The sequence below is a fragment of the Drosophila suzukii genome, chromosome 2R (assembly GCF_043229965.1).
Source record: "Drosophila suzukii chromosome 2R, CBGP_Dsuzu_IsoJpt1.0, whole genome shotgun sequence".
Lineage (NCBI taxonomy): Eukaryota > Metazoa > Arthropoda > Insecta > Diptera > Drosophilidae > Drosophila > Drosophila suzukii.
The window spans coordinates 2,806,292-2,828,878 of NC_092081.1; the positions used below are offsets into that span (position 1 = coordinate 2,806,292).

Consider the following 22,587-nt stretch of genomic DNA (forward strand, 5'->3'; position numbering starts at 1 on the left):
TTAAAAATATAACATTTTAAGACTTATATTAAGAAGGAGGTAAACAAAAAACAAACTCCTTTGGTTAAAAGGAATGCAACAATTCAAGTTCAAAATTGAATTGGGGGCAACCCACTGGCATCTGTGAAACAAGAACCATTGGGAGCAAATAAATATGTAAATAAGAAAAAAATAACTTCAAAAAGCGTTGCATTTCTATTTTTATCTTCTTACAAAATTTAAAACCATACCTGGTCGACACTCGCACATAAAAAAATTTGAAAATGATTAACCCGGAAGTAACCCAATGAAAAAAAACGACTTTGATGGATTTTTTTGAAAGTAATGTGTGGAGTCCCTACCGATGCCGTAAGTCAGCACCCATAAGAACTCGCCTTGGTCATAAATAGAATTTCAAAATAACAAAATATTTCTTATATAAAATGGACAAAAGGAATATTTAAATGAAAAAAGTGTATCATACAAATTTGCAGGTCCACTTAAAAATCCAAGCATCGGTGTTAATGCAAAAATGGGCCTATTTTCTTGGCACTACCTTCAGACATATATTATTAAGAACGCGCCGCCGGCTATTAATCCACGCATAGCTTATAAATCGATCTCAGCCCCGATCTGCCACGCCCCGGGGCCGTCTAAATATGGACCGCTCGAAAAAGTTGCTCTGGAAATGTAAATATCGGGAGGCTCTTAATGAATTCAAAGTACGAGTGGGGCGAGAACAGCTCTGCCAGGTATTACATATGCGCATGCATTGTATATATTTTGGAAAACGAAGCTCGAAAAGTCATTTAGTTGTATCTTGCCACCGGAACAACGAGGTTGACATCGAATCTCGGCCCTAACTTAAAAATATGCGTGAGGAGGATTTGCAACTCGCCCGCCAAATGGTGGCAAATAATTCGGTGTCCAGTTCCTTGGAGGAGGAAAACGACGGAGCCGCAGCCACATCGCCGGGAAACTCACCCAAACCCTTGAGAAGAGTCCTGGATTTGAGCGAGAGGCGTAAACAATTTAGGTGAGTTCGAAGGGCTATAAAAGTATAGAAATAGTGTAGAAAGAGTTTGTGTTTAACATATCAAAAAGAGTATTTGCTCAGTGAAAAAGGTTCAGAGAGCCCACTACTACAAAGAAAAGTCGAGGAATAGCTTTTAAATGTGATGGATACTTTTAGGATAGTACTCTAAAAAAACCCAATGCCACTATATTTAGTGATATGTTCAGTCAATTCTTTTATATCAGAAGCGACATTTAAGACGAATTGTATTATTTCATCAGTTGCTTTCCGTCAAATATATATATGTATATTGTTTATAAGTGGTTCTTAAAATAAACAAGTCATTTTTTGTTAGTGATGTAAAGGAATTCAAAATCACGTACAAATTAGGCTGAAAAAAAATAAACAATGTTTTCACGTGCCTGACTAATTTGCAATGCCAAATGTGTTCCTTTGTCATATTAATTATGAATGACGAATGCTACTGTGAGTGACGAAGCCTTGGTTGGGTTTTAAAAGTTCGCGCCTTTCTTCCACGATAGGCCGAAACATCGATACTATCGATGATTTATTGGATTCGTTGACATTTATAGCGACAACACTTTGCGCAGGTTTTGCATTATAAAAATTCGATAAATACATATCCGTGCGGTGTGCTGCAAAAAATAACAACTGGAGGCCTGGAATACCTCTGAAAGGGCACAGCCGTGACCCTGATCTCTCCGAGAATCTAGAGCCGAAATAGAAAAATGCCCGCGCCGGTGGACAGCAACACCTCGGAAAACCAGGCTTTTTTCTGCAAGGAAAGGGACGCCGCTTCTGATGGAGGGCATCTGTTGCATGCCCCTGGAGCGGCTGATGGAGCCACTGCATCCACCTCGGCTCCGGGACTGGGAGACGGCCTCAGCAGCTGGTGGTGGTAGGTCCTAATCACCTGTCCGAACTGGTAATCATGCAGTTTGGCATCTCTTATCGGACTCCCATCTCTCATGCAACTACAGTGGTGGACACAAGAATAGGTCCTTGTTGATTTAAAACAAATTTATTCGTATTAATGGGGAGTTAACATGAAAATTGTTGCATTGTTTGCGTTACTCCAGTTTATTTATATCATTAACAAATTTTAATTTCATTTTTAAAACGCTATACAGGTTATATCCTAAATAATAATTTGAATTATACCTTGTGATACAACTGGATACCATAACTACTCTTTGCATCACTATGATTTTTAAGTACATTTTACTATAACAGCACACCTCAGGACAAACTAACCATATACATATGTTATCGAAGTTTAATGAACCATCTTGAACCCGAACTCTCAGCAAAATGGTTTTGTTTAATCAACTCAAAAGAATGAAATCAAAACGCGCTTTTGGTCTAGACATGGATCCACGAAGTGCTTCAGTTTAACAATTGATTGGTTTTGATATCTTCTATGTCATCAATTGAACTGTTAATTGAGCGCCAAGGCCTCTACGCCTGCGCTCTGCAATAGCTATATGAATCTGGAAACGGGGAACTGTTAATGGCGAAGAGTAAAAAACCCAGATCGGTTCGGACCAACCTTGTCAACTCGGCTGCTCAGTTGTTGCTCGCACACGCAATCGCCCGGTTGACACTTTCAGGGCCCTCCGTCGTTTATTGCCTCCAATTTTCCGGCCAGCTGTGCGTAGTAATTAAGTGGAAACTCGTTGGAAAACTGTCCCTGCCTTTACAAAAAGTCAACACAAGAGAGACATTTCCCTAGGCACACCTTCGGCTTAATGCATTTCTAACTACCAGTTTTTGTCCTCCTTCGCTCATAAAACACTTTCTCTTTTACTGCTGGCACATTTTTGGACCTATATTTTGTTGGATCGTCGATCACAAGTGCGTGGGCGTGTTATTTTTAAAACGAAAATTTGTTGTGAAAACAAAACTAACCTTGGTCCCTTTTTCGCTGGCCAAAACAATGCTGTCTGACTGCATTCCAAAAATCAAAGTGTTCGAAACTGTGGCCCAAAGATAAATTTTGACTAGTTTGCCAGCGATTTGGAGCCCGAAAAGCGGCGCTGCAGGCAGTATGGCCTGCTTGTCCGACATTGATTTAGCCACATTGCACGAGAACCGCTTGGAGCAGCGCTGGCACTACGGATTGCCCAACATCCAGCATGGATACCATCACCATCCCGACGGATTGAGTCCCATGACCCGACTCTGTCTGGAGCGAAATATGCAGAGGAAGGTGCAGCGGGACGTGAACGGGAACTGTCTGGAGCGGGGCCGGTCCCGAGATAATGCCAATGGCAACGGATCGGCGTCAGGTGGGAAACGCAAACGATCCGGCACCTGGCCGTAAGTGGACAAACAGCTGAAAATGTTCTAGTAGCGATAAGATTGCATGCGAAGAGCTGGAATTTGTAATCCAAATCAGTTGCACGATGGCGCAAGAAGTGCACAGGAAAAAATATGGTCTGCAGCCCGGCTTTCAATTCAACTCCAAACGATTGTTGCACACCATTCTCTATCAACCAAACTTGGTTCGAGTCCTTAGTCCCATCAACACAAATGGGAGAGATTTCAGTGACACCCCAGATAAAGACTTGTTACTAAGAATACCAGGTTGGGCATAACTATTTTGACTATACCAGTCACTTGTAGAGTCACTCAGAGAGTGAATCTAGCCGTGTTAGTCTGTCCGTATGAACACTGACTTCTCGGAAACTTAAGCTAGAAAGTTTGGATTTAGCAATCAGATTAGCCATGACGTGAGAGCCTGTAAGCAACAAAGATTACTCTTTCAATTAAATGCATTTGACCCAATATTTCATAGGATAACTAATAAGTTAAATTGGTCAGCTGAGTAAAGGGTTTATAGTAGTCGAGGCACTCGACCTAGCGCTGAAATGTATAGTTTTTTCTACTTATAGTTTAAAATCACATACTTTATTTACATTTTGGCACCAATGGATATGTATGGTTTGAGTAATACAAAAAATCATAAAAGATATGAAAAAAAGATTTTTTGCTATAGTGATAGAAATAAATAGTGATATATAGTGATGGAAACTTTTTGTATGTGCATTGTTTAAACATAAAATAAATTACCCTCCATTGATGCCGACATGCACATAAAATAAGTTCAAATTATGGGTAGGTTAACTTGGTTTTTTCAAATATTTTTTAATATGATAAATATTCTGAAAAAGGGTTCTTTGATTTCAGTGGTGTTTATAAAAATAATTCGACTATAGTGTATGATTTTTGGTCAACAGGAAAAACTTGTCTCAGTGTGTTTACGAATGCAAGCAGGAAGGAGAATCTCCAATGCGATTCTTTTGAATCCCATACCATCTCACTTATTTGTCTGTTGTTTCTGTCTGCTTTTACTGTCGCCATTTGCATAAGGTTGCTTTACAGTTAAAATTAGCTTGTAACTTGAAAAAGCAGCGCAAAACCCGATCCGTTTTCTGAGACCTCTGAAATTGTAATACAAAGTTTGAAAAATGTTTCCCATGCGTCCTTATCAACCGCAGGCGGTTGCCTTGTTTCCACTTCAAAGCTCCCTGAGTATCGAAGAGTTCAATAATGTCAAGTGGGAGGATTTAAATGATTGCAATAACAACTGCATTCAAGAGGAGACACCTCCAAGGGCGCAAAACAAACGTCATCTACTAAGGTCTTGAAAGACATAAATACATGTTTATATCCTTGTTAATATTGTTCGTTTTGCCTTTCTTTTCCAGGCGTACTCGCAGTTTAAATGCCCCTTCGCCTGTCCAGCAATTCGGACCATGTGGACGCATAATGAAAAACTCAGCAATGGTGATGCAAATCCAGGATCCGGCCAGCCAGCGTCTTACCTGGTACAAGCCGCCTCTCACTGTTCTGGTGATCAAGAAGGTCAGCGATGCCTCGGTGCTGGCGCCGTTTGTCCAACTGGTGGACTGGCTGCTGCAGGAGAAGCATATGGTGGTCTGGGTGGAGTCAGCTGTGTTGGAAGATGCACAGCTCAACGAAAATGTTCGGTTCAAGGCCATTCGCGATAAGCTTATCACTTTCAAGTGAGTGTGTTCTCCAAAAAAGGCTTAAATACATTCATAACCCTCATACTTCCTCAGAGATGGCCGCGATGACCTGACCGACCGTATAGACTTCATAGTCTGTCTTGGAGGCGATGGTACACTACTGTATGCCTCCCTGCTTTTCCAGCAATCTGTGCCTCCCGTCATGGCCTTCCATTTGGGGTCCCTGGGATTCCTGACGCCCTTCCGCTTCGACAACTTCGAGGAGCAGCTTACAAGTGTCCTAGAGGGACACGCTGCATTAACCCTTCGCAGTCGTCTTCGCTGTGTGATGCATCGCAGGAGCGATAGAAAGCATGAGGAAAAGACTCAGGAGGTGGACCCCGATGGAGATGCCCGACCTGCGGCCAACAGCATCCTGGTGCTTAACGAAGTGGTGATTGATCGGGGTCCCTCGCCGTATCTTAGCAATATTGACTTGTTCCTGGACGGCAAGTACATCACGTCGGTGCAGGGCGATGGCCTGATTGTGTCGACGCCCACGGGAAGCACGGCTTATGCGGCAGCCGCCGGTGCCTCCATGATTCATCCCTCCGTGCCGGCCATCATGGTGACTCCCATTTGCCCGCATTCGCTGAGCTTCCGACCCATTGTGGTGCCAGCAGGGGTGGAGCTGAAGGTGGGTTACCTATAAATCGTACATAACAGATCCTCTACTAACCAGCATTTATTTTGTAGATATCAGTATCCCCCGAAAGTCGCAACACATCGTGGGTTAGCTTCGATGGACGCAATAGGCAGGAGCTCTTCCATGGTGACAGCCTCCGCGTGACCACCTCCATATATCCCGTGCCCTGCATCTGTGCTCAGGATCAGATATCCGACTGGTTCGCCTCTCTCGCCGACGGACTACACTGGAATGTGCGTAAGCGGCAGAAGTGCCTCGACGAGCTGTCGGATCTCACCGCTTCCGGATCCGAGGACACGCTGGACGAGATCGAGAATATGAAATTGTATGATGTGTAGTGCGTAAGTCCTATTTGCTAGTCGTAACCGTAGGTTAGGGCTTTCAGTAGTAGTCTTAGCTCTTTGCTTTTTATTTAGTGCTTAAGTTTTGAGTATTTTGGAAGTATCTGTTTCGAAAAAATTAATTAAGCACATTTCGCCAAATGTTTAAGAAAACTTTTATAGTTTATACTCTTTGTAATCAAAATCCATTTAAGAAGGGTATAGATTATTAAGCAATACTAAAATATTTTACATGTCTCCTAGATAAATAAAAATGCTGTTAGTTAAAACCAATAAATGGCTTATGCAAACCTAGAATCTGAAAACCCCAGTTATTAACTAAAATTGTTTCAGTAGAAAAATATTTAATTAAATAAAAATAAACAATTGTAGAATATTAATTGTACTTAATTTCAGCTTGTAAATGCAAACGGATCAAATGTTTTATCCACTGCCAATTTTAGCTTGATAATAGTTTAGAAACATTGTCTGTAGATTAATGCTGATTGCAAACTGATTGAAATGTGTTCTCCAACATTGCCTTGTATATTTCACATTAGTCTAGTCCAAACACACCTTGCAATATAGATTATTTAGACTGGTTTTAGAGCGCCTCTCCCAGGCCACTTGTTGCATGTTGTTCACCTCGCAGCTGTCTTTGGATTGGATTGGGTTCACGTGGTTGCCACGCACTTGGGCCTGTCAAAAAAATTAGTTTGCATCGATTTGGGTGCGAATCGAAAGTGTTGCTATATCCGAAGCTAAGGCTTCATGTTTGCCAGATGTTTGCGCCCTCAGGCGTACAAGCTATGTTCATTACACGGCTAAAATCTTGTGCCATTGTTCGTTCGCTCGATCGTGTTTTTGCCTTTTTTGCCCGCCGAATTCAAGGTGTGCGCTGTTTTTTGCGTGTGCGTGCGGCAGGTGTGCGGTGCGTGCCTATCTGGTCGTGAGAATTGCATAAAATCTGGACGTAGTTGATGCCGAGCGTTGCCAGCGAACGGTTGTGATTTAATTGTGCTTAATTGTGTTGGGAGGTGAACTTATTCGAAATGAATCCCGAAGATATGCAGCGGGCGCGGGAAATCGTCGATGAAGAGGCCTCAACGCCTGGAAGTTCGCCAGCACCGTTGAGAAAGGCGCTGCCCATTACTTTACTGGAAAAACGCACTCAGTTTCGGTAAGTTTAGAGGAACTATCGTTGGATCTTTCATCTTAAAATTTAAGTACTAACCCCGCTTTGGGGCTAGGTGCTATGGCAAAAAGCTTTAATTTTTCTAGAATCTATGTGAAAAAAAGCAGCAAGATCTGGGGAAGTATTATTTATAACCTTAGATTTTAAGCGAAGAACGTGGCTTCCTACATTTTTGAATTTGTAGGCCACAATGAAGTGAAATCTACTGTAATAAATTTTAGTGCTTGGAAAAATAAATAGTTTGGCTTTTCCACCTTACAACCGTTGGGTTTTACATACTTTTTCCTATGTTTTAGGGGTTTTGAGATTTTTTGCTTATTTAATGGTACCTGTACAGGTCCTGTTTTTAAAAAAATAAATTTCGCGCCTAGTGTGACCGTAACCAGACTTGGTAACCTTCTGTTTCAACTAGGGGTTAGAGTATTTTCTCATCCGCGCGCAACGGTCATACTGACGGGAAATAGTGCAGGAAAAAAACAAATAACATGAACCCATTGGAACTGGCGTGCTCGAAATCGCAAAACAGCAGCTAAATAGCGCTGGCTCTGAACCGGGCAGTTGTCAATTAGAAGTGGGAGTCGTCGACAGGTGCATCGCGTTAGTGGGTCAAACTGAGGCCAACACAACACTCACACTCGCGCACACACAGGTGCGCAGGCACACGCAAGCACACACACGAGTGGTCAACACAATGACGTCCTCCTACAGCAACACCACCCCCTCGCCCGCTCAAACGGTTCCGAAGGCCACCGGCTCCTCCACGGGGTCCTCCAGTTCCAAGGGATCATACTACGACGACCACGACAATCAGCTGCTCCATGTGAACAGTGGGCGCCAGGGGAGCGCTGCAGCATCCTCGGCACCGGGTCCTGGCTTAAGTAACGGCACTGCCAGCGATGACCTCCAGATGCGATGGTGGTGGTAAGTGGGCGGCACAGTGGTGCCAGCACTTGTTTTGGTTTCCCGCTAGATTTGGCTTCTTGGCAACCTGTTTCCAAAATAAACTGGTTAAATTCATACACATGTACAATTGATATATTCTAAAAGGGAAACGCCACAAAATAGTTATTTTTTGAGGAAGTGTGATTATTTATTTTTAAATACTGGCAACAAACACTTAATTAACCTTTGTCAAAGCAGGGAAATTTTTTATTACAGTTGCCGAATGTTAATTGCCTTTTTAGGAGCTATAAGTTGCTTACAAACTATTGACTGATTAAAGCAGTCTTCATTATTTTTCAAGTTGCACTGTTGCGCAAAACAAAGGAAATGTAGCACTTCCCTTCAGTTCTGCAGTAGGGACGCGGTGACATGGCTCAAGGCAAAAAGCTTTTTTGTGTTTTTTTTGTGCCTAAAACGCTGTGCCGCTGTTGACGTCAGCAGAGCAGTCGGCGCAGCGTAGAAGACTGCCCACGAAAACGATCGTGCAACAAAGAGAGGCAGATATTCGGATATTTCCCTCTCTTTCTTGTCTTATAATCTGCTGCACTCCGCGCTCGCAGAGACAAATTTCGGCTGGTCCGTTATTTTTTTTTGCGTCTCTCCGTTATGTTCGGCTAGCGACTAATATTTCGGCGGAAAAATTTTCGTGGAGAAGCGACATGTGAATGCCCTAATATTTTAGGAGCATTATTGTGTATCGAAAAAAACAACTAATATTGTTTTATAAAAGAAAACTATTTGATTATAGTAAAATTTAGTAAATTGAATTTACTTATAATGTTATATTTACTTATTATACATTCTTATTACAATATAATTTTATAGTTAAGTTATAGAAATTTAGTCCGTTAAAATTGATTTAAGTATTTAAAACATTTAAGTATTAACATTTAAGAAAAAATCGTATTGTATTTTTTACTCAAGAAGTAAAAACTATATAGTCGGATATATTTCACTTTAGAAAGGGTATAGGTGCAGTGGCACGCGCCAACAGCGAAGAGAAACCAAAATAAATCTAGTAAAGGGGTGAGAAGACTTGGTGCATTCTGTTTGAGTGATTGAAAGGGAAGCATCCATTTTAATGGTGCGCAGCAGAGTTACTTTAATCGTTTAGTTAATATAATAAACACAGGTAAGTGCTACATTAAGTTTAAGATGTTGTGCATTGATCTTAGTTTAAAGTACGTAAATTTTGAAGGTATTCAATGGGTTCCGTTAGCCGAAAGTGGATGACGAAATGTTTTGTGCCAATAAAAATTCTGCAACAAGCTATAAAAGGTAATTATACAATTAAACAAATAAAACGCATTTTTTAAACATATGTTTTTTCAGGAGCGTTGGCCAAGGATTCAGAGGACCCGGACAAAGGTTTAAGAACGGCGATGTCTAACGTTAAAAATAAGCTTACGAAGCAAAAAAACAGAAACAATAATTGTACAATTTTTGAAAATCTAAATAGTACCATATAATTAAAATGAATTAAAATAAAATGAATTAAATTCTATATTTTTTTAATTGAAAACTCAAGGAAAAATTCTGATTTTCACAAGTGATTCACTTGGGACGTGTCCCTTGCAAGTGATTTCACAAGTGAAAACTCAAGGAAAAATTCTGATTTTCCCAAGTGTTTCACTTGGGACGTGTCCCTTGCAAGTGATTTCACAAGTGAAAACTCAAGGAAAAATTCTGATTTTCCCAAGTGATTCACTTGGGACGAGTCACCGGCACGTGACAGGCCATACGAAAAATGAGTATAAGGAACAAGTGAAATCCCGTAGGACTTCGAAAAATTTTCATTTGAATTTTCACTTGTGAAAATGCGGACATCCCATACAATTTTCTATATGGAGCGTCACTTGTTCTTCACTTGTGCAAGAGGACATGTCCCACGGGATTCACAAGGTGATTCACAAGTGAAACTTTTTTTTTGGAACTGAAGGGTTATAATATTGCTGGCAATCAATTAGAACTGGTCGCAAAATACTTGGCTCACAAGTGGCCCACACATGTTGTGTTTCTTAGTACTTTTGTGGCGAAATTGTACTACTGTTAGCACGTGTGACTAATGTGTGACATGTGCCAGATGTAGGCAACAAAAATCGATTCCCTTCACTAAATTGCACTTCTTTTCTCACGTGTACTTTCATTCATTATTAGAGCTTCTCGTTTATAGTTTACATTTTTTCAACCTTGAAAGTTTGAGTTTACAGAGTGTTAGAAGGCCCAGTTGGGGTAAAAATGGATTTAGAATAAATCAAGAGAATATTGCTTATAGTTGTGTCAGAAAAAACATTTTAGAATTTACTTCACAATTCTATCGTTTTATGTTCAAGTAAAGCGACACTTTCCTTTTACAACCGCTTTACCCTAATAAACATTCTAAACATTCGAAACTCTACCTTTTTGCAATTTAAAAAGTTTCTGCCTTACGTCGAATTTCTAAAGGCCGAGAATGAAACTTATAACAGCTGATTAACAGCTGTTATCCATGCAAGAGCGCCCTCTATCAAATTTTCTTGAACGATACATTGCAGATTGGTCCTTTGTTAAAGTATCCCAGAAAACAAACTGGTTTTAACGACTATTAAAAATGGGTTTTCTGCCAGAAAAAGTGCTACAAATTTCCCATAGTGCGCTGACTTCTAATACTGTGTTAATGGCGCCATGAATTGATTTATGGACTTATGCTTGGCTATTAGGCGAATTCAGTTTATCAATCATGTTTTTGTGGAATTCAATATCAGCTATAAAACAGCCACTATCCGCTCACTGCGTTTACATAACAGAGAGAGCACCTGTTGCCTTCTCATAGCTCTTCGACCACGGCGCGTGGCTGCGCTCAGCTGTTTTGTGCCAGCGATGTCCGGCGAAAACCCGCCAAACGATCGCCGTTCATTGTTTACAACCGCTCGGCCCGCGTACTTTATTTTCGAATCGGAATCGCGCACAAATCGTCCAATTTAATCACCTTTTTGGCGTCCCAGCTCAGTTATCGCATGCTCACCGGACAGCTCGGTCGTGTTCGCTCTCTGCCGCACCTTTGCCTCACCTGAGCCGCCGTCGATCACTTCGGTCGTTTACCTGCCGCTTACCGCCGATCGCTGGTCAGTTTAAAGCCCCGGAGAGATCAAGCCTCGCCTTGGCTCGCGCTTGTGCTAAAAAGAAAATAAAACAAATTATATAACGTGTAATTAGAGTACTTTGTTGCCAGCTAACATTTTCTAGCGCAGACATGACTTGGCATTTCTGGGGTCTGGGGTCTGGGCTCCAGCCCACTTTCGATTTCCTTCTATGGTCAGTCAGCTGGCTATCGATCCGTCAGTCTATTGTCGATTTTTAGTAGGACTTTTCTAAAGGTTTCCCTACAAAAATAAGCTCGCACTTGGGAATTTAAGGTCATTTAAAAGTTTAGTCTTAGCTCACGTCAATATTTCCCTTTTAACATTTATTCATCAAGTTGACTTAACTAAACTCTTATCTATAACTCGAACTGCATACATTATAAAGAGTACCCACTAGTTTTGAACTTATTTCTCTGACTTATTCTTTGACTCACTTAAAAAACCAATATTTAAGGTTTGTGTTAACCTATAAAAGATAAGTCACCGAGGGGTTAATTGCTTATGTAAACTAATTTGCGTGTGTGCTTTGCAGTTCAAAGTTTGTACACACAAGTCTATAAATGAAAATGTATATACTTAATGCGCTGCGCAATTCATAATTCAAAATGTTTATATTAGAATATAAAGTGAGATACATTTCATTCCTTAAAGAAATTATAATCATCACTTTATTGTTAATCATGCAGTAACTTAAAAATACACCCAACTAAAAACTGTTTTTTGAATTAAAGTTCAAAGGATAAGATGCTTTTATTTAATTGCATCTACTAAAAATAATAACCTATCATCTAAGTAGACTTTAATAACAAACAAAGGTTGCACACTTACAAGAAAAGTTCAAGGGCAATACCTACAGTTGCAAGTGTAATACCTATTTGCGAATTGTATACGTAGGGCGCCATTTGAATTATATATCATTGCCAACGCTAACATGTAGGCACGTTGTGGCCAGATGGGTCCACTGATCCGTAGGTGCAGTTCCCCGTCCACTTTCTGATCCATTCAATGATAATCACTAAACTTAGTTGATGCCACTGCGCATTTCGCTGCTAAGCTCGTCCGTTTATTGATTAATTAATTTGTGCCTGTCGCTTATTTACTTAAATTTTCTTTGTGCCCATAAGTCGTTTATAATTCGCTTTATGTTCTCGTCTATTGTCATAGTCCGATTATTACGGATGTAACCGGCGAATACGAGGGGGTGGTGGCTTTTGCCTTCCTTTGTTTATTTTACAGACACGTTTTCAATGACTTGTACTTGTTGCTTCCTGATCTCGGTAAAATAGCAGATAGGGAAGGCTTTGGATCACGCGATGCAATGTTTTTGGTTATGCAATGTATTAATTAGAATTCCAAATGGAATCACTCAAATGTAACGAGTGCTAAATCCAAATATTTTCCGCGAGAAGTGATTCAGAGATTATTAGATTGTTGTAAAGCAAGAAAATACGCCCTTCAAATAATATTTTTGTATGTATTCGAAATGCGTTTGGTGCTGACTTTTCGAAAAACCTTTTTTATTACAACCATACTTTTCAATATGTTTTCCACTTAGTTTGTATTTTCCCGTAATTGAAACACTTCCATTGTAATTCAAACAAGATTGTAGTTCCACAAACTTATAAAGACCTCTACAGATACTTCCCCTTTCTGTTAAGTTGCGCCTCCTATCATCACTCAACAGAATCTTGGAGCGACCTCTGGTAATGAACTGTAGATTGGGCACTTTACGAAAGAAACCGAAATGACTGAGATCTTCAAGCTCATTACGCACACTGGTCACGATTTCTAGATTAATGGATGGCGATACTGTTATGCCCAAGTGGGTTGCTTTCTGAAAGAGCTGCAGGGAAGACTGTTTAATTGTGGTTTGAGTGGATGCTTTCGGATTTTTTGTTTTTGGCTGATTAAAAGGTTGTTGACCTTTGTGTCGGGCAATCACGAAAAAAAAATCATTTTATATTTCTCGTTATAAAGCTAACTGTGGTTGTTTAGTACGTTCAAGTTGTTTTTTCGTGCAGCGTTGCCGTCGGATTTCTTGCCAATTGATTTATACTTGACATCGTTATGTGGCTAAGCAGGCGATAAAAGTTGGCCAAGTCCGACGCCGCAACCCCCGCCGAGGGAAGCTGGCTAATGACGCATATTAGGCCTTGTCCCGCTCCTTTCTAGCCGTCGCAATCCCCTCCATTTTCGATAGTCTTGCGTCAAAGCCGGAACTACGTTTCTGGCCCGTTAGGTTGGCCAGAAAAAAAACGACCATAACAAACTATTTGATTGCTAATAACAAATTTATTTTGCACAAATTTCAAGAGAAACCAAAACCTGTTCATATACGAAAACCAAAACTGATCGTTTTTGTTTATCAACTTTTTCCACGCGCCAAAGCAGTTACCTTTTTATATCCCACAAAAATGTATTGCATTCTTTTGTTACCAAAATTGTTAACTCAGTTAACACCTCTGGCAAAAGGGAGCAAGGTTAATGTTATTTATTTTTTGATCGAATCAGGGTCGTTTCAAGGGTGAAGGGTCCCACCCAACGGCCAAGAAATGCCAAGCGAAATGTGTAGCTAAATTTCCCAACCCAATTTCAGTGGAAAAATGTTCTAACAGTACGAATCTCCTGTGAACTTTTGAGTGATATTTGGTAATCATAAGACTTGAATATGACGTGCCTGTCGGACATTGACTTGGCCACCCTGCACCAGCATCGTCTGGAGGAGCGCTTTAGCTATAAGCTGGCCTGGAGTGGCACTGGCCACCAGCAGACCCAGTACAATGATCTCCTCGTGCGACACAATGCCTCCCTGAAGCGCCAGAGAATAATCCAGCACAAGGCCAATGTGGCGAGCACTAAGACAAAGGATCAAACCGTGACCAGTGAAAGCCCGGCCACCGGCCAGGAAAGCACCTTGGTCAAATCCGAGGAAGATCCCGATGACGGCTACTTTGATTCCACGACTCGACGCAGGCGTAGTGGCACTTGGCCGTAAGTAATCCCAACTAAACCAACCCGATTCACAGGGACCCGAAACAAGCCAAGAAAGAAAACAAATGAAGCACACTGAAAAAAAGAGTTTAACCAAACGAAGAAAATTAGTATTAAACGAAGTTCTAAAAAATATCTTCAAACCACAGTTTTTGAAACCAAAGCAATTAAAAAAAGAATAGCAAGAGGCAAACCATAAAAAATTTTTATTTAGGACCTATGTATTTTTCCCTCAGTGGGGTTGACTGAAAGTTATCAGGTCGACGAACATTTGTACGCGGCATGCTCCGATAAGAAACGTCGTTTTGTAATCAAGTGTTTACCATGTTGTGGCCGCTTATCAGGTGTGACTAGTGTGGTGAGCATTTAGGCGCTTATTGTTTACACAGATCAATCAGTTCGTTATATATGTACCCCCAACTTAGTATCAATTTCACAACTGATATTCGCCTATCATCCTGATTAAGCAAACCTTTTTATCAGTTGTTGTGACCTGTACTTGGCTTCCAAAAAAAAAAGAATTCTCAGTTCATTAATAGAAGAAAAAAGTCCTTGACCTTTCTACATAGTTGAGCGTTTGTTTTGTGTTTTCTTTTTCATATTTTGACCACTCAAATAACGAGTTTCTTAACGCTTCGCGTTTTGGTACTACCATGGCGCCGTCTGCTAATTTATGTGTAGGTTTTTTCTTCACAAGCTACTATTTTTTTACAGTTTGTTTGGAAGAACTTGAGACGCCAGTTAGGTTTGAAATCGGTGCCAGTTTGTGCTTGGCGCCGGCCATAAAGCAAAGGCAACAGGTAAATGAATTGAAATTAATTCGAATCGGAACGAAGTCGTCGTGCCGAAATCCAAAGGTGTGCAGGTCAGGTGGCTTTAACCGCATTTGCATGGCTTGTCTGGACGGCAAGTCGATTATATAGTAGGCCCCTCAAAAACGCCCGCGGGAAATTGAAAATGATTCGGACTTTGGATTTACAGAAAGTCAATGATATTAAACATTTTTAAGCAGTGTCATGCTGACGTCTCTGTCTGTGGAACTGAATGCTTACTTAAGTCGCTTTCACGCACAGAACTTCCAGTTTAGTCGGTTTCTAGTAGCTGTCGAGTAAGTGCGTTTAGGGGGCATTCACTGTGAAACATGTCGCGTAAGTCAATGAATGGATGTGAATTTTCTTCGAAGGCATTACGATGATTAAGGCGATGGGGAAACAAGATCACCTTCTGTACACATGCGTCATCTTAACGTAATCCCCTCGTTTTTGTCATTGCTCCTTGTCTTTGAGTGAGTCAAATCCTTTATTTGCGTACGATGGAACTATCTTTGTGATGAAACACATTGAACACAATAAAAGTATGAAATTATGGGAAGATAGGGTGTTTAAAAAGTGTACCCTTTGTTTTGAAAAAATGTTTCCTTTTTGATTCGAATTTACACTGTTACTCTTTTGAGCAGTTGAATGAAGATTCTAAAACTTAGATTTTTACTCCGTTCCTCAAAAAATCTATTTATCAATAGATTTCAATCACCAAGAAAATAATTTACCTATTGTAAAAATACACTTTTTCAGGTAATTATAGCTGTCGTTTGCTTTGGCTTTTTATACCCTTGCACAGGGTTTATAATTTCAGTCAGAAGTTTGCCAAAGGAGTTTGTGAAGCAGACATTTCCAATTCTATAAAGTATGTGTATATATTATGATCAGCATTAAGAGACGAGTTGATCTAGCCATGTGCGTCTGTCCGCTTCGACGCAAGTTAGGTTCTATTGAAGAAAAACTTTATCCAATAGCTCCCATAGGAATATTCAGAAAATAAACAACAAACTTCTATGGGAGTGAAAGGAGTATTCTTGTGAAAATAATATGAAAAAACTAGAGAAAATACACGCTACACGTTGATGCACGGGTATAATTATAATACATATTATATACATATATATAAAATTTTTGTCCAATATTATATTTTTTTTATGTTTCAGAGTTCTGAATTAAACTAAAAATGTAAATGTAGTTTTGTATATTTGTGGAAATATTTTAATTTTTTTAGTAAGCGGACGGAAATACAAATAGCTGTCATAGAAACGATTGCAAGGGTATATAAACTTCAGCTCGCCGAAGATAGCTTTTTTTTGTTTCAAGTTGAAAGCTCCCATGTATCCCACTGTTCTATCTATCTGTATCCACGGGGCCCATGGTTCCGTGGTCCAGTTCTAGGCAATCTACGGCTCACTTGGCTCATCTCTGCTCTCTTTGTGTCTCTTTGTGCTGAGTCATCGCCTATTAGCACATCAATCAAACCCGTTAACAGCACCCCCGCACTCACACACTCGCAGGAGAATGGTTCAAAAGCAGTGCTCTCCCGCAGTTCCGCTCTCTTGGCCTCTCTTTGCACATATCTCTCTGTTAGCATGTGCAATTCCTGTTTGTTTGGACCGCAGATTCAACAAGTTTATTTGCGCTGCTACGTGTTGTTGTAATGAAAACAAAAATATAAATTCGTTATATACATACCTTTATTTTGTGTTTTCGAACACCGAATTGGCCAGTCAGTGATTTTGTAACCTTCGAACGAGCAGCAGTCGCGCTCGCGTCGAAAATTCCAACAAGTTTTGTGTTCAGCACTACTAAGGAGGCTCTAAAAAGGGCGTGACCATCCATAATAGTTAGGGACCTGGCGTTATGCATCACCAAAAGTTAAAATTAGCGGCAGGCTTGCAGCGCCAGATTTCCGAGGTTGAGGAACAGCAGGTGACCCCAGTGGCGCCCGATCCACGTATTTTGAGGTGTATTTTTAGTGGTAAACGTCCTGTGTCCCCCTCTTCTATAACGCTATTCTCGTTTTCATTTTTCCAGGCGCACTAGAAGTCTGAATGCTCCGTCGCCTTTCCAGCAATTTGGGCCATGTGGACGCATTATGAAGAACTCCGCCATGGTGATGCAGATTCAGGATCCTGCCAGCCAGCGATTGACCTGGTACAAGCCGCCACTCACCGTCCTGGTGATCAAGAAGAAGGACTCCCAGGTCCTGCTGCCCTTCGTCCAGCTGGTGGAGTGGCTAGTGAATGAGAAGTGCATGGTGGTCTGGGTGGAGTCCGCCGTCCTTGAGGACAAGCTCCTTCGGGATGACGTCAAGCTGGAGCAGGAGAGCTCCAAGTTCCGCCAGGTGCATGAGGACTACGCCGGAGTTAGGGCGCGTTTCCTTGCACTTCGGAAAAACCTGGTGACCTTCAGGTGAGTGGATCAGATTTTTGTATACGGTTGGCTTGATAGTCTCAGGTATTCTAAGCACTGGCAATTTTTATTGATGAAAGAGTCTTTATTACGTAAATAGAAGCTCAACATGTTTAATAATTTAATTTTCGTATACAGCTTTGTAAAATAAGACACCATTAAAATGTTTTTTTAAATAAAACATTTAATGTTGAAAAAAGCTCCAATTTGTACCTTTCAAAATTATACTTCTAAGTTTTTAACGAAAACGTTTGATTTCAAATTTATTAACTCATAAGCAGATAATCCGAAATAAGTACTAACTTTCAGATATTTGTTTCACCCTTCGCAGAGATGGCCGCGATGACTTGACCGATCGGATTGACTTCATCGTCTGCCTGGGAGGCGATGGGACACTGCTGTATGCCTCCCAGCTGTTTCAACAGTCGGTGCCACCGGTGATGGCCTTCTATCTGGGCTCCCTCGGTTTCCTCACGCCCTTCCAGTGCGACAATTTCCAAGAGCAGGTGACGAGTGTCCTGGAGGGTCATGCTGCTTTGACGCTTCGCAGTCGTCTGCGTTGCTCCATCCACCGCAAGGGCGAACGTCGCAAGGAGTCCCTGCTACCCCCTGTGGGTGCCAATCTCCTGAAGCCTAGCCTGCACAGGCAGCTCAATTACGTGGAGTTCAACAACGGAAAAACAGGGAGTGTCGGATGCAACAACAACAACTGCCCTAACAACAGCATCCTGGTGCTCAATGAAGTGGTGATCAACAGGGGACCCTCGCCATATCTGAGCAACATTGATATCTTCTTGGACGGCAAGTACATCACGTCGGTGCAGGGTGACGGACTGATCGTTTCGACGCCCACGGGGAGCACAGCGTATGCGGCAGCGGCTGGTGCCTCTATGATCCATCCTTCCGTGCCGGCCATTTTGGTAACACCCATCTGCCCGCACTCGCTGAGCTTTAGGCCCATTGTGGTTCCCGCCGGAGTGGAGCTAAAGGTGAGTTGGGAATATATTGTCCGGCTGACAATGATTGAAAGTTTGGCTGTCATGAGCAACAACAGCAAAAGTTGCAAAACCACTGATTTATGATCAATCGAATCAAGAACTTGATAACTAAAAGCATCTTCTTGGCATTGCAGATATCAATTTCACCTGATAGTCGCAACACCTCACGCGTCTCCTTCGACGGACGCAACGATCAGGAGCTAAACCATGGGGACAGCCTGCGTGTGACAACCTCCATCTACCCTGTGCCCAGCATTTGCTCCCAGGACCAAATATCCGATTGGTTCGACTCCCTGGCCGAGGGTCTGCACTGGAATGTGCGTAAGCGCCAGAAGTGCCTCGATGAGCTGTCGGACCTGACCACTTCTAGTTCAGAGGACACGCTCGATGAGTTTGACAATCTGAAGATCTACGATGCGTAGTGGTACCCAACCCAATCGACACCTATTAGCAGTTTGTAAGCGTGGCCAATTAGCCTAGTTTAGTCCTAGTTCTTAGGGTTTGCTTGTGTGCAATTGTATAGGCTTAGATATGTAGCAAAAATACTCTGTTGTTTATACACATAATAAGTCGCTTGGTTGAAGTGTTAAATATAAATTGACTAATATCGCAATGTTTGTTTAAGCTAGGGAAATTCCGTTGTTGCTTGTGAACAAAAAAAAAACGCTTAGGCTTAGCTCTTAAGTTTTTATTATTACGTTATATACGATTAATTACGTCGAGTGTTAAGTACTTAAGCTGACTCGCGTTATCTGTACGATTCGATGGAGGTAATAAAAACTGTATTATTTACTTAAAGCGCCACAAAATCCAACCCGCTTGTATTTCTGTGGTTCTGCGTCCGAGCAACAGGCTAATAAAAATGCAATTAAGTAGATAAGCAGAGAGAGTGAAATGGAAATCAGTTGCAATCCACAGGGACACTTAACAGCAAAAGCTTCCAAAGAAGGAAAATGAATGGGCAGGCAATTGGTCAATGTCTAACGAGCTGACCGGAAAGATGGATGCTACAGAAAAGGAGTGCGAATTAATCATAAAACTACTTTTCTTTCAGGCTTTCAGCGGATTTGGAATGGTTTTCAGATTATAAGTTAATCTTAAAGTGGTCTTGCTTTGGGAATATTTGTGTGCTAGCCCTAAAAGTATGCCATGGTTTCATGGTTCTGCTATTGTGAATGATTATGATTTTCAGTTAGTCGGAGACCTTTCCTTCTGACAATTTCCTAAGTGTGAGAGCTGCCCCATAAATCAAAAGCATAAAATAAAAGCTGGCAATAAATGTGACTAGAAGTGTTCTATGCCACCACACCCCTTAAATGCTCGTGCGAATGTGTGTACGTGCGAAGTGCGTTTATTATCAATTTTCACACTGCTCTTGGGGTTTTCCCTTCTCACTTAGCGAGCAACAAGTAAAGAGCCGAATGATTTCCACAGCTTCCATCCGCTTCGGGTTTTTCCTCTGACTGGCGGATAAAAGCAGTGCGTATTATCCGAGCCACTCGATTGGTCCTCCTTGGCCACGCCTCCTCCACGGACACTGCGCAGGACTCGTCATCTGACTCATTTATATGCAAGTTTCTCTAAGTGAAATAAATGGCTTAAAGAACATTAAATTAATTTTTTCTTTTATTAGTAATCCGTTCCATATGGGTTGCTCTATATTCCGGTTTAAGACCGCTTAAACGGGTCAAAAAACCAAATGTCAGTCATTTTAGATGAAGGTCCTAAAAACATATAGTAATCAAGTTAGCATAGGCTACTTTTTTAGGTATTCTTACAAAGTAGTATAATATAATAAACAATTTATAGTTTCGAAATCCTATATTAGATCTGCTATTTATAGAGTCATTTTCGTAATTCTCTTTTTTGTATAACATATAATTTGCAGCGTGATCTTCAGACGTTTTCTGTCGCGAGGGTGTGCAAGTGCCCGGCTAGCTCAGTCGGTAGAGCATGAGACTCTTAATCTCAGGGTCGTGGGTTCGAGCCCCACGTTGGGCGACGTTTTTTTTTATTTACTTTAAATATTGCTTTTTTTAAGATTATTGGATATTTTTTTGTATCTTTTATTAGAAGAAACTAAACTATGTAAACCGTTCTGTTTATGCCGACGAAAATTGTTCGGAAACCAAGTTCCCTTCCTTTTAAAATGTTTTGAGCCCGTTTTTGCACCTACAACGTTGCGTATTACTACATTATTTTCAAAGGGTATTTCATCCACACTTTTGGAGAAATTTAAAAAAAAATATTTTCAAGATGAAAATATATTTCTCTATGACGTAAGATCAACGAATGTATAGTTTATGCATAGCACGGAAACATGCGTTTATGTATTTATACCTGTTACGCATAGAGTAAAAGGGTATACTAGATTCGTATGTAACAGGAAGCGTTTCCGACTCTATAAAGTAAATATATTATTGATCAGGATCACTAACCGAGTTGATCTATGCATGTCCGCCTGCCTGTCCGTATGAACGCTGAGATCTCGGAAACTATAAAAGCTAGAAATAATTTGGCATGCAGATTCTTGAGTTTCTTGCGCAGCCCAAGTTCGTTTCAGCAGCATACTACGCCCGCTCTAACGCTCACCCACACTTTTTAATTTTTTTGAAAAATGTATTTTTCTTTTGATTATCAATGTCCATATATGTACGTACCAAAAGTTGATCAATTCGGACCAATTATTAAAAAGTTATACGCAAATAAAGTGTAAAATATTGGGAGCAGACGCTTTGCTACTTGTATATGTATCTGTATCTCCCTAGCTTTAGCTGATTAACGGGTATCTGATAACCGATAGCATCGACTATAGCGTTCTCTTTTGTTTTAACTTGTAAGTTATAACACAGCTTTAGTAATTTAATAATGCGAAACATATCCCCTTGAGTCAAAGTTCCTTCAAATCGTCGGCCAGCCATTCACTTTCACTGGCTTGGAGTGAAAAACCCCTTCAGCATAGTCAGCGTCATTTCATTTAGCCGCAATATAAAAGCGCAATAATAAATTCAAAATATTTGCGGAATTTCCTAATGAAGTCGGGCTCATTCTCCGATAAGACAAATGCCAGGCGGAAAAGGCGAACACAACTATGCCGAAGCAGGAGCCAAAGCAGTTCCAGAAGCTGCTGAAGATGATGTGGCACGTGTTGATATTCCAATTGAATGCCACCAAATATGCGACACCCCCACAGGACTCGGCGAATCGTTCCCAGCGCTTGGGGAAATGGAAAATATCTCCACCCCAGGCACACTCACACGAGTCGGGTGACATTTGAACTTTGACTGGGGGATACTGGCACTCGTCCTTTTAAATAGATCTCACAAATGCTAATGACAGCTCAAGCTCGAGGATTGTGTGTAGCATTTCAAACAAAAGGAAATTAAACATTTGCGGCCGAATGGGTTTTCCGGTTTCTATTTTTCCCTCTGCTTTTTTCGATTGTGATAAAAACTTGACCACAGCGCCAGAGATTTCCATCGGAGTGACCCGCATCAGTTTGCGAGCCACTTTGTCATCGATTTAACCCCCAGCATATGAAGTTAAGCTGTCATATGTGGCAAATTCAATTTGTCAGGCCCGAAAATCAAAATGGGCCTTTTAAGTCCCATTTCAGTCCTCTCGCAAAAGCATTCCTGCATTTATTGTATTATTTAATGCCATCAGTCCTGGTCGATTTCTAGTCCATTAACTTTGGAGTTATTTTGGCGTCGCCACTTTAACACTTCAATGGAACTCTCCACCTTTTTATGGCTCCATTGTAGTTGTTGCCGCCAACGCTTTTTTCACCGATTTTCAATCGAAGAGTTTTACACAAAGCGTGTGTTTGAAATCGATTTGTGGCATGCTTTATTGTTGGTTTTGGTTTTCTTTTTATGTCCAGGGAAATTTATTCGTTTTTTAAAAGCAATTAGAGCTTGAGCCTCTTAGGGATAGACTCAAAGATATTCTAAAGCATATACATAACAGTAGTAATAATAAGCTTTTAAAAATGAATAGAAGAGGATAAATTTATAAATTCCTTAACCAATAATTAATATATCACATTCATGTACATAAATTAAAATTAACGTAGATTTTACAAACTGGTCGAG

At 40.9% G+C, this 22,587-nt stretch overlaps 2 protein-coding genes, 2 long non-coding RNA genes and 1 other non-coding gene across 13 annotated transcripts; 4 read left to right on the forward strand and 1 right to left on the reverse strand.

The window, feature by feature from the left end:
* The first annotated feature begins 836 nt into the window (after positions 1-836).
* On the forward strand, positions 837-6,330 carry Nadk1b (NAD kinase 1b). 4 transcript variants are annotated; one of them, XM_017087772.4, is made up of 4 exons: positions 837-1,015; positions 4,726-5,043; positions 5,101-5,683; positions 5,743-6,330. In XM_017087772.4, the coding sequence occupies exons 1-4, from the start codon at positions 852-854 to the stop codon at positions 6,028-6,030; spliced, it is 1,353 nt and encodes a 450-aa protein (XP_016943261.1). In that variant the 5' UTR covers positions 837-851; the 3' UTR covers positions 6,031-6,330. The 4 variants fall into 4 exon arrangements, with proteins under 4 accessions (XP_016943261.1, XP_016943260.1, XP_016943258.3 ...); XM_017087771.4 differs by lacking the exon at positions 837-1,015 and adding an exon at positions 1,600-1,913; XM_017087769.4 differs by lacking the exon at positions 837-1,015 and adding an exon at positions 2,615-3,334.
* LOC139352524 (uncharacterized) lies at positions 2,282-2,698 on the reverse strand. The gene is made up of 2 exons (XR_011603744.1): positions 2,565-2,698; positions 2,282-2,505 (listed from the first exon to the last, which is right to left on the reverse strand). It is a non-coding gene; the product is annotated as an uncharacterized lncRNA (long non-coding RNA).
* A 719-nt stretch (positions 6,331-7,049) lies between the features above and the next one.
* Nadk1a (NAD kinase 1a) lies at positions 7,050-19,302 on the forward strand. 6 transcript variants are annotated; one of them, XM_017087763.4, is made up of 5 exons: positions 11,068-11,253; positions 13,868-14,262; positions 17,118-17,495; positions 17,827-18,484; positions 18,628-19,302. In XM_017087763.4, the coding sequence occupies exons 2-5, from the start codon at positions 13,940-13,942 to the stop codon at positions 18,913-18,915; spliced, it is 1,647 nt and encodes a 548-aa protein (XP_016943252.3). In that variant the 5' UTR covers positions 11,068-11,253; positions 13,868-13,939; the 3' UTR covers positions 18,916-19,302. The 6 variants fall into 6 exon arrangements, with proteins under 6 accessions (XP_065720023.1, XP_016943253.3, XP_016943252.3 ...); XM_065863951.2 differs by lacking the exons at positions 11,068-11,253; positions 13,868-14,262 and adding an exon at positions 7,050-7,192; XM_017087764.4 differs by lacking the exons at positions 11,068-11,253; positions 13,868-14,262 and adding an exon at positions 7,661-8,128.
* Positions 9,163-9,653, forward strand: LOC139352523 (uncharacterized). Its single transcript, XR_011603743.1, has 3 exons — positions 9,163-9,281; positions 9,348-9,427; positions 9,482-9,653. It is a non-coding gene; the product is annotated as an uncharacterized lncRNA (long non-coding RNA).
* Positions 19,303-20,421: 1,119 nt separating the features above from the next.
* On the forward strand, positions 20,422-20,494 carry TRNAK-CUU (transfer RNA lysine (anticodon CUU)). Its single transcript has one exon. It is a non-coding gene; the product is annotated as a tRNA-Lys (tRNA).
* Positions 20,495-22,587: the final 2,093 nt, after the last annotated feature.